We start from the raw sequence: 10,968 nt of genomic DNA on the forward strand, positions 1-10,968 counted from the left end.
GAATCAGAGCTTCTGCGCCATAGACTAAAGATAACGGTGTTGCACCGGTGCTTGACTTTGAAGTCGTTCGGTATGCCCACAAGATCTTGGACAAAATGTCTTTCCACTCTCCTTTTGAGTCGGTCAATCTCTTCTTCAGGTTTTGGAGTATGGTTTTGTTTGTTGATTCTGCTTGACCGTTTCCGCTAAGGTGGTAGGGTGCCGACAAGATCTTTTTAATTTTGTGGTCTTCAATAAATTTACTAACTTTTCCACCAATCAACTGCCTTCCGTTGTTGCAAGTGATCTCGGCTGGTATCCCGAACCGGCATATTATATGATCCCAGATGAAGTCAGTGACTTCTTTTGCCCGAACCTTCTCGAACGCCTGTGCTTCGACCCACTTGGAGAAATAATCGGTCATGAGCAATATGTATTGGGCTTTGCCGGGTGTCAATGGCAAAGGACCGACGATGTCCAACTCCCATTTTATAAACGGCTGGGGGGATAGAACCAGGTGAAGATGAAGATTTTCCCCTGGTTGATAAATCATCGGGGCGTGCCTCTGGCACTCGTCACACTTTCGAACGAAGTCTTTCGCATCTTTTTCCATCTCGTTCCAGTAATAACCGGCTCTGATCAATTTTCGAACCAACGATTCCGCTCCCGAATGGTTTCCACAAGTACCCTCGTGTACTTCCCTCATCACGTAGTCGGTCTCCCACGAACCCAAGCCCCAAAGACGATCTTCGATATAATTTTCCACCAACCTAGCCAAACCTGGCAGCCTTAGTATGCAGGGCCCTCGATTCCTTGGGGTCTGCCGGCAATTTCCCTTTTTGAAGGTAGTTTATGTATTTGTTTCTCCAGTCCCAGGTCAAGCTTGTTGAGTTCACCTCGGTGTGACCTTCCTTTATCATTGAGTTTATCAATTGCACTACTGCTCCGGAGCTGAACTCATCGGAGTCAATTGACGACCCTAGATTAGCCAACGCATCGGCCTCGTTATTTTGATATCGAGGTACAAGTTATAGAGTCCACTACTTGAATTGGTGTAAGGTCACTTGCAACTTATCCAAGTATATCCGGATCCGGTCCTCTTTTACTTCAAAATCCCGTTCACTTGGTTAACGACGAGGAGCGAGTCACGCTTGGCCTCAATCACCTCAGTCCCAGGCTCTTAGCCAGTTCTAGACCTGCAATCGTAGCCTCATATTCAGCTTCATTGTTAGTCAATCTCACAGTTCTAATAGACTGCCTACTACGTTACCCGTAGGTGGTTTTAATACGATTCCCAACCCGGACCCTTTCGCGTTGGAAGTACCGTTCGTGAATAGGGTCCAAATCCCCGAGCTAGTCCGCAAGGCGAGCAGTAATTCTTTCTCAAATCAAGGCCGGTGTAAAGTTAGCCACGAAGTCTGCAAAAATCTGAGATTTTATAGTAGTCTGGGGTTTGTACTCGATATCGTACCCGCTAATCTCCATGGCCCATTTGGCCAGCTGTCCCGAGAGCTCAAGTTTACGCATAACAATTCTTAGTGGGTATGAGGTCACGACACATATGTGTTGACACTGAAAGTACGAATTTAATTTCCTAGATACGCTCAATAAGGCGAGTGTTAATTTTTCTAAGTATGGATACCTTGTTTCGCCACCGCCTAGGGTTCTACTAACATAATAAATAGGCAACTGCGTACCTTCTTCTTCCCGGACCAGGACACCACTTACCGCTACCTCAAAAACTGCCAAATAGAGGTATAGATGCCAGTTTGCCTTCACATTGTGCAGCAAATGAAGGTTCGATATATCGCTTGAGTTCTTTTAAGCTTACTGACATTCCAGAGTCCAAGAGAAGTCGTTCTTCTTCTTTAGTAGTGAGAAAAATCGGTGGCTTTTGTCGGACTATCTGGAAATACACCGGCCCAATGTGGCTATCCGCCTGGTCAATCTTTGTATTGCCTTGACATTGTCAACTACGGTGATATCCTCTATAGCTTTTATCTTGTCCAGGTTGATTTCTATTCCCCGGTTGGATACCATAAAATCGAGGAACTTGCCCGAGCCGACCTCGAAGGCGCACTTCTCTGGATTCAGCTTCATGTTGTATTTCCTCAGTATGTCGAAGGTTTCCAGCAAATGCTTCAAATGGTTCTCTGCTCGCAGGGACTTAACTAACATATTATCAATATAAACCTCCATTGATTTTTATATTTGTTCTCCGAACATCAGGTTAACTAGGCGTTGATACGTGGCACCGGCATTTTTTTAGCCCAAACGGCATTACGGTATAACAGTAGGTGCCAACTTTAGTTATAAAAGAAGTCTTTTCTTGGTCGCCTGGATCCATGAATTTGGTTGTACCGGATAGGCATCGAGAAAACTCAGTATCTCGTACCCGGCCGTCACATCGATCATTCGGTCGATGTTAAGCAAAGGAAATGAATCCTTTGAACATGCCTTGTTTAGGTCGTTATACTCCACACACATTCCAAATTTGTTTCCCTTTTTCGATACGACCACTACATTATCTAACCAATCCGGGTATTTAACTTCCCCGATGGAACCTATTTTCAAAAGATTAGGGCCCCTTTTGGCTATGAGTTTTGGCAAAATAAATTTGGAATTTATTTTCAAAACTCATGTTTGGCCATAAATTTTGCCCACATTTTGGCAACATCCCAAATCCCAAACCCCAAATCCCAAAATCACCCCAATTGCTGATTCTGGGCCAAAATCCCAAAACTTGGGTATTATATACATGTTTTTCCAAAATAAAGTTGAAAAATATGTTTTGAAAACGTATGTCCAAACACATTTTCATCTTCAAACCAAACTTCACCCAAGTCAGATTTTTCAAAACAAATTTGGAATCTATGGCCAAACGCTAGCTAGATACCTCGTCTTTGATGAACGCATGTTTATTTTGGATTACAGCCTCCTCTTCTGTTTGACCGGGTGGAATTTTGGTCCAAGCTCAATTTGTGAGTCGTTACCTCCGGTGGGATCCATATCATATCTAAGTGGGACCATGCAAAACAATCGGCATTATCTTTAATGAAATAGATAAGTTTTTTCCCAAGCTCGGGGTAACCCCATGCCCAGGTATACCTTTCGATCTGGTAGGTACTCGATTAGTAGGACCTGCTCCAATTCCTCGATCGTCGATTTAGTGGCATCTGTATAATCAGGTGCAATAAAGGATCTCGAGGTCATTGGCAGGTTGATGTTGATGGCAATTTGTGAGTTAGTGTCGACTGGGTCAGCGATTGGGACACCATTAGGATTAACAAGGGTACGTCATAGCTAGGTACCACGTTATTGTTTTCACCATGGTGTCCTGACTCGGTGTCAACATTCAAGTGAGCAGACTGAGAATTTGACATTTTTAGATTAACCTGAAATCAAACTTCAAAGAGCAAGTGTAAAATAAAGTGTGTTATGGAGATCCGTATTAAATCACCGCTATTATTCTTAGCCCCACGGTGGCGCCAAACTGTTTACCCTTAAAATGAGTAACAATTAAATTTGTACGCGGTTTAAAGGATACGTGATTTAATTTAACATGAATGATCTATGAACAGAAAATACTTAAATTAAAGAGAAACAAAACGATCAAACCAAACGTGATGTACAATTAAGCCTGGCTTTAGGATGAACACTGAAAATCGACCCCGGTCGAGCCCTCGAGATGGGCTCAGTTGCAACTAAATAAATAAGAAGTTGAAGAATACTATGAACAATAGCTAAGGAACAAAAATGAACTTTTATTACTTTGATATACGTGCCAACGGTGGGATTAAAATCAAAAGGTTCTCCCCTTTATATAGTAGGGGAAATTCAATCCTAGTACAAGTCTAAATAGGGTAAAAAAAAAGTCTTCTCCTTCCAGTAAACATTGACCTGCAGTTGATACCGGGCGCGATTTGCACCGTAACATCCGGTTGAGGGCAGATATTACGGCTCGCCGCTTATCGTGTCTAATTGTTTTTCCCTTGGTCTCATCCCTTCACTCTGCTCGGACCGATGCTCAGCCGTATCCTATTCCGAGTGCATCATTCGTCTTCCGCGGGCTCGGAGATGTGGAACCCCTTGGCTCTACTCAAGGTCATGTTAGATAGTGCTTCCCTCTTGTTTCTTTACTGGGAAATCGGGGGTAACTTTATCCCCGATTTTACGCGTACACAACTATCACGACTTACAACTTTTTTGGATTGTTTTTACATATCGTTTCATAATGTATCGTATTGTCTTTGTACTATATTGTTCGATGAATACAATGTTTGGATAGATTGTATCATTTGTCGTCGTTTCATGATGTCATGCACCAATAATATGAAGAATAATAGAGTAGCATAAAGGATAAGATATGATTATTTAATAATAAAGAAGAGCAAGATGAGATAATAACGCCGCCGCCACACCAAATTCGTTATTTCATAAAGTGATACTTTTAACGATACAATACAAATAAAATTTAAGTAACAATCAATACAAGCATTGCATTTAAAGTAAAAATACGATACGATACAAATGTAACAACCATCCAAACAAGCTGACCTAATTTGTGGATCTGTATAACTGAGGGGCAAATGATTTGTTGTAAAAAGGAGAAAGGGACAAGCGGAGTGAGGCCATGTCTTTATATAACATGAATCATTTAATTATGGTTAATTAATATTGTCACAATTTAACTTAACCATGATAATTTAATAAAATTTGGTCCATGTTATCAGACTTAGGCAAGTTTTTATTTGTTTTAGCACTTTTCTCCACAAAGGGAAAAATGCAACTTTTGTGCTAGCTCCCGGAAATGAGGTTTACTCTGATAGTTATTCATCAGCCACAGAGCAGTGGCAGCTATAAGATAATCTTCAGTTATAGCCCCTAAAAAGCTGAACCAATCATCTAGTAGTCAAGGTTTGAATAAGATTCTTAACGTGTATGCAAGGCCAAGTTTCCCTATGCTATGGAACAATGCTATGGACAAATGCTATGGACAAATGGTCAGTAGTGAAGCCAAAAGTTTCCCTAGGGTTATTCAAGAGGAAAAGCCTCTTATCTAGCTACTACCAGCTGAAAACTTAAAGAGAGAAGGGACTCTAAGGTTCACTTGGAGTTGGATTTCATAAGTCCGAGAAAGTGAATGTGCCATAAGCGAAAAGTAAACCAGTGCATGTTCTGTTGTATATTCAATTTCATAGGAGCGCCAAAAGATTTACATAGCAGTGCTAAATCCTTGATAGGCAGATCTTCTACATACATGAAAAGTGATTAGTAAATTATGAAGTCCTTTCATTATCACTAAATCGTACCACCCTACCTTTAGTTCCTTCGACGATCGACTTGATCCACTAGCAAGAATGCATGTCAAGTTTTTATATGACCGTGCCATCTTTAATGGTCGCATTCTTCATTATGACAGTAATCCCAGACCTAATGTAAAATCCTTCCTCCGGCCTTTCAGCTTCTTCAACACCCTGGCAACACCCAAGCATCAGTCAAACTGGTATTCTCTTTATTTCACACTACTCAAGATAGATACTTACTTCCTTGTTCCCAATAACCACATCTTTTCCTATCTTTGCATTCTTGTCAATTATGCAATTTCTTCAAAAAAATTGGAAAGAAAAGCATGTCAAAGTCCTCTAAAGGTAACCTCGTCAAAGTTTAGCCAAACCAACGGTAAACTACACAGGAGTAAAATGATAGTAGAACATCTTACTGTATCTTGGTGTTAGGTCCAACCCCTATGGGAACCTTTCCTTCTGCTAGTAATGAAGCGATCTCACAATCAGTTTGATAATAGTCCGCACCCATCATCATGGTATCCTGAGAAGTGTAAGACATTATTCAGCTTAAATCAACTAAGCACTATACTAGCTGTGTACGATAAAAGCACTAACAGGTTGAGACCATGCTATGTAGAAAACAAACAGATGCAAAAATATTATTTGACCAGATTTGATGCTTCATAAATTGAATATTCTTGTAACACATAACAGAAAGTTCTAAACAAAAATGCTTGCGGTCCATTGCTCCACTATGCTAAAGTCCATTCCAATGGTACATCTTAACAGCTTATTTGCTGAAAGCAAGAAAGCAGCAGGAGTCCAAATTGTAAAGCATATTTGCTGAAAGTATCCATACTGTCATAAATCATCCTTCCTACAACTAGTTTTATGGCATATCCACAGGATGGATGGTAACCGCTAGAAGGGGCAGCCTGGTGCACAAATCATACCGCGTTCACCTAGGGTCCGAGGAAGGGCCACACTTCAAGGGGATGTGATGTAGGCAACCTACCCTGAGACAAGCATCAGTGATTGATTCCACGACTCGAACCCGTGACCTATAGGTCACACGGAAACAGCTTAACCGTTGCTCCAAGGCTCCCCTTCAGGGATGGTAACCGTTACGTGCCTTATATAGTTATATGTCATCCAGGTTTTCTAAATTGTTAGAATGCATCAGATGAGTGCAGGATATTGTTTTTAATTTAGTCAAGGCTATAACTGGTATAACTCTCTGGTTAAAACAGATAAGAAAAGCTTTCAGCTAGAATATGAAAACATACCTTAAGCTCAACACCATAGTCTAAGCGTGATCGTACACCAACTATAGAGTGCTGGATGGAACATTCCCTCATAAAGCAACCATGTGAAATTATTGCATCCACTATCTGACAATAAACAGCATTAACATGACATTTTCAAAGTACGCTTTACCACAACTATTTATGATAACTGGCATACCCTGGATTTGTCAACTTTTGTTGGAGGTAAGAACCTAGGAGAAGTGTAGAACGGGGTCTTTGGGTCATTGAAGTCAAACTTTGGAGGCTACAAAAAGAAGAAACCAATAAGAGGAAAAGTCCAATTCAGTAACAAGTTATTAATCAACAACTGAAGATGGAGGTTATGGTGAATCTAAATGAATAAAAAAGCAAAATAATTCACTGAGATCTAACATTCCAAAATTACTTAAAATACTGCTTCATACTTCAGAGTCCTTGTGTCAATTTTCTAGCTCTTACTTTGCATAATAGTAGAAGTAGTCAGATGGCAGTAAAGATTAAGTTGCTCACCTGCTCTGTGAGGGCCAAGTTGGCATCAAAGAAGGACTTAACTGTTCCAATGTCCTCCCAATAATCACTAAACAAATATGCCTAATTAAAATTGATCAATCAGAATCGAAGTATGAAATACAGTGAATTTGTGAACTTCAAAAGCTAGGAAGTTGCAATTGAGAGAGTTACCATCAGCTATTACCTGGACATTGTGATCTTTTACAGCAGAAGGGATGATCTCAGAGCCGAAGTCATTGCATGAAGGGTATGCCGATTTTAGAAGTTTTAGTAAAACTTCAGTTCTGAATACATAAACACCCATGGATGCAATGTAAGGACTATTGGCTGCCTCTTGCTCAGATAGTCCAAGGATAGATGTGTCAACTTGCTGCAGTAAAATATTAGACGTACAACACAAGTTACCAAGGAGAAGATACAATTTGAAAGCAGGCGGGACTGTGAGGGGATAATTAAATTACTTATTAACTTTCATTTCAGAAAGAATTTATCAAAATTCAAGGCGTGGAAGTCCAGATATATGTACCATTGCCTTCAAAGCAGGGCCTTTTGGTTTCTCAGCAAATTGGATGATACGCCCTGTTTCATCAATTTTCATCAATCCAAAATCTGAAGCTCGACTGCAAAGGAAAGGATGGGCGGAAGTAAGAGAGAGAAAAAGGTGTTGATTAACTCCTTGATAGAGTATAAAAGGGTCATTAGCCCATGTGACGCATTCTAGATAGACAACATGACTGAAATCTGCGTAGGAAACTGCAAAGTAGAATACTTGTATGCTTTCAGATCTTTCAGTAGACATTAATCAGAACTGGTGTCCCGCAGTTAATGAGGATGTAAGATGGGAAAATGCATCAGGTTATCACTATATATCGATAATGGTGCAGAAAAAGATACTAGGTCTATTTAAATCATTAAACCAAAAATGATTTCAAGCCTTCCAAATTCACATTTACTTTCTATTATTCCTTTTCCTTGTTTGAGCCAAAATCTTAGAGGATTAATGTAAAGCATGATAAATCGGGCCTTTTGCAATTATATCTGTAGATTGATATATCTGACAAAAGGTGCCACTATAGTAATCAATACGCCTTCAACATATTAGGAACAACTGTGGCCACCATCCATCAATCTGAACCTATGTTGCGCCGACTCTCCAAAATGTTGCCGCACCCGTGTCGGATTCTCCAAAAATACACTACTTTGGGAGTATCCGACACGCACCCGGCGACATTTTCGGAGAGTCCGAGCAACGTAGCTCTGAACAATATTAGAAAGAACATTTGCAAAGAAAGCAAATAGGAATTGGTTTCGCACTAAATAGCCTATCAAGTTGAGAAGAAAGATGGATTTCATACCTATCATCCACTGGAACACATGAAACTGTAATATCAGCATTCGTGTCAATATGCTTCTGCAAGCACAAATCCTTCATTAAGCAAAATATAGGAACATAGGGTTGATGTAGGAAGCAATTGTTACCCACAAGTTACTCAAACCTGAACAAAGTCCATATAGTCCATACGATAAAGATGATCACCGGACAAAATCAATATGTGCTCGACATTCTTGTTCTTCTCATTCTATGTAATCATTCAGAAAAAAGGTCAGCATTTTCCCCATGAACTTTATCAATGGCAGATTTTAAACACATACCTCAAATACCCATATAAATTGCCGCACAGCATCAGCAGTGCCTTGGAACCACATTTTCCCTGCATCCCCTGGAGTCTGGGTTGCAGCTAAAACCTGTATTTGAGCAATACTTTTGCTTTATCATTTCCTTTATCTTCCCTGTTTTTAGGTTCTTTAACCTCCCCATGGATCCCAGGAGCCAGAGGAGAGGAAAGTAACAAAGTTTATACAATGTAGATACTTATCAAGCATCTTATGAAAAGATATGATTAAACTTTACTGCCAAAAAAATAGGTAGCTTAATAGAGCTTTAGACTAAACACTACAAGAAAGCAGAATGATTTTACCTCCACAAATCCATCTCCAAAATTCACTCCGTTTCCAAAATTATAGGTGCGAGCAAGGTGGCGATTGAGGGAAAATGAATTGAACTGTGTTAAGATGAAAATTTTTCGTATGCCACTGTTAATGCAGTTACTCATTGGTACATCAATTAGCCGGTAACAACCACCAATCGGAACCTGCAGGAAAAAAAAAATCAATTGCCACAGATTTGAATGAAAACCGATAGAGATGACTTATCCAGCCATTTAATTACATAGTTAAACCTGAATTGAAGTAGGAATAGAGAAGGCAACTCCACGCTTAATTGATTTACCCCTTTCTTCGTTCTTAAACTCCAATTGAATCGGAGTGAGAACAGACAAAAGTTTTTAGATTGAAGTTCTTTTGAATTGGACGATCTTGTCAATCTCAAGGACACTGAAAGGAAATATATGTTGTAATACTTACAGCTGGTTTAGCTCTTCTGCTGGTAAGAGGAAAAAGACGAGTTCCAGCACCGCCACCTAGAATGACAGAGGCAACAGTTTTTGGGTCTGCCTTTGGATGCTCCTCCCCAAAAATTGATTCATCAAATGACTAAAACCAATACAAAGAACATTACATTAATCTTCTTTAGATGGATCATTAACTCTCCTTCTATGAAACAAACACTTAAATACTGTCCTTACCACAAGCTCTTTGTTTATGTCCCGAGTTAGAACAGAAAAGGCAACCCCACTCTTAACTTTTCTACCCCTTTCTTCAGTTCTGATGCTCTTGCACGACCGGATGCCAAACCCCTTGTTTATCAGTCTTCCACTTATCTTGTTTCCCCAAAATGAACTGTCTTGGTTGCTTATACCCCGGCTAATTGCCACTGATTGTGCAGTGCCCTTCATATTAGCACAGAAGGTATCCATTGCTGTAATACTCACTCACTTTCAGTACCAATTAGACATTCACCAAAGAGCACAGTGTTTATAGTGTGAAGTCAGCCAGAAAAGTACAGAATCCCAGGAACTACACGACATAAAGAAGCAAATTGAAGTTAAAATACAATAACAACAACACTGCTTTTTTCTAAAAGATTCGAACCTGACAAAGAAAGTGCAAAGACAATTTACGGACCCAACAAAAGGTCACAACTTTACACGATAGATTCCTGAACCAATAACATGCAAGCCCAAAATATCAAAACTAGATATAACCCAGATCACAAAACGGATAAATTACTGAAGAGAAAAAAAAAATAGATACAAGACACTTCCATCTACTAGAAATACAAACAAAATTAAACAAAGGAAAAAACCTCATTACCTAAAGTCACCTTTTAAAGTTATGAAACTAGATCGGAAAACCTATATTATGGAAAACCTCAGCTTTTTCAGACTACCTGAAGAAGTCAGCTTTCTATATAAGCACCCAAAAATTTCTGCTTTTTCTTGGCAGAAAGAAATTGAAGGAAAGAAGCAATAATGTGAGTTTGTTACATACTCCGATAAGCAGTGGGGTGGAGTCCTAAAATCTTGGGATTTACAGAGTCCAACATATTAACGTGAATGACTGGCTGGCTCTCTCGGTACTCTCGAGTCTGGAGTCAAGACTTGGGAGTGTTGCCTGTGGCAGTGTCATTTGCAAACTCAACTTCCACGTGTCACCTAAAACCAGGGCAAAGAATAAATAAATAAATATTCTAACTATATTTATATTTATTTTTTATTGAATTAATGTTATGTGTATTAACAATGCAAGTAGAATTTTAGAGTAAATTTTAACATAACCTCCTTAATTTTTTGGGTTAGCAAACTTATGTCGCGGGTATTTCAAGAATGACCTATATTAGTATTGTAAATTTATTTTAACTTGTCAATTTTGTGTAAAACTTTTTCTAAAATGAAATATCTGACGCCATTCTTAAGTAATTCGTTTTCTAAGTAGTCGATAATATT

General features: G+C 39.4%; 1 protein-coding gene across 4 annotated transcripts; it reads right to left on the reverse strand.

Annotated features, from left to right (window-relative positions):
- LOC109234240 (glucose-1-phosphate adenylyltransferase large subunit 2, chloroplastic/amyloplastic) lies at positions 5,108–10,613 on the reverse strand. Of its 4 annotated transcripts, none has more exons than XM_019400135.1 (15): positions 10,514–10,613; positions 9,709–9,941; positions 9,488–9,616; positions 9,043–9,216; positions 8,717–8,809; positions 8,560–8,643; positions 8,419–8,474; positions 7,590–7,683; positions 7,248–7,433; positions 7,064–7,144; positions 6,732–6,818; positions 6,554–6,658; positions 5,702–5,808; positions 5,526–5,586; positions 5,108–5,456 (listed from the first exon to the last, which is right to left on the reverse strand). In XM_019400135.1, the coding sequence occupies exons 1-15, from the start codon at positions 10,566–10,568 to the stop codon at positions 5,355–5,357; spliced, it is 1,647 nt and encodes a 548-aa protein (XP_019255680.1). In that variant the 5' UTR covers positions 10,569–10,613; the 3' UTR covers positions 5,108–5,354. The 4 variants fall into 4 exon arrangements, with proteins under 4 accessions (XP_019255680.1, XP_019255683.1, XP_019255681.1 ...); XM_019400138.1 differs by having other exon boundaries at positions 5,355–5,456; positions 9,709–10,039; positions 10,514–10,611; XM_019400136.1 differs by having other exon boundaries at positions 5,355–5,456; positions 9,709–10,039; positions 10,413–10,601.

This window comes from Nicotiana attenuata, chromosome 11, assembly GCF_001879085.1.
Source record: "Nicotiana attenuata strain UT chromosome 11, NIATTr2, whole genome shotgun sequence".
NCBI classification, from domain to species: domain Eukaryota; kingdom Viridiplantae; phylum Streptophyta; class Magnoliopsida; order Solanales; family Solanaceae; genus Nicotiana; species Nicotiana attenuata.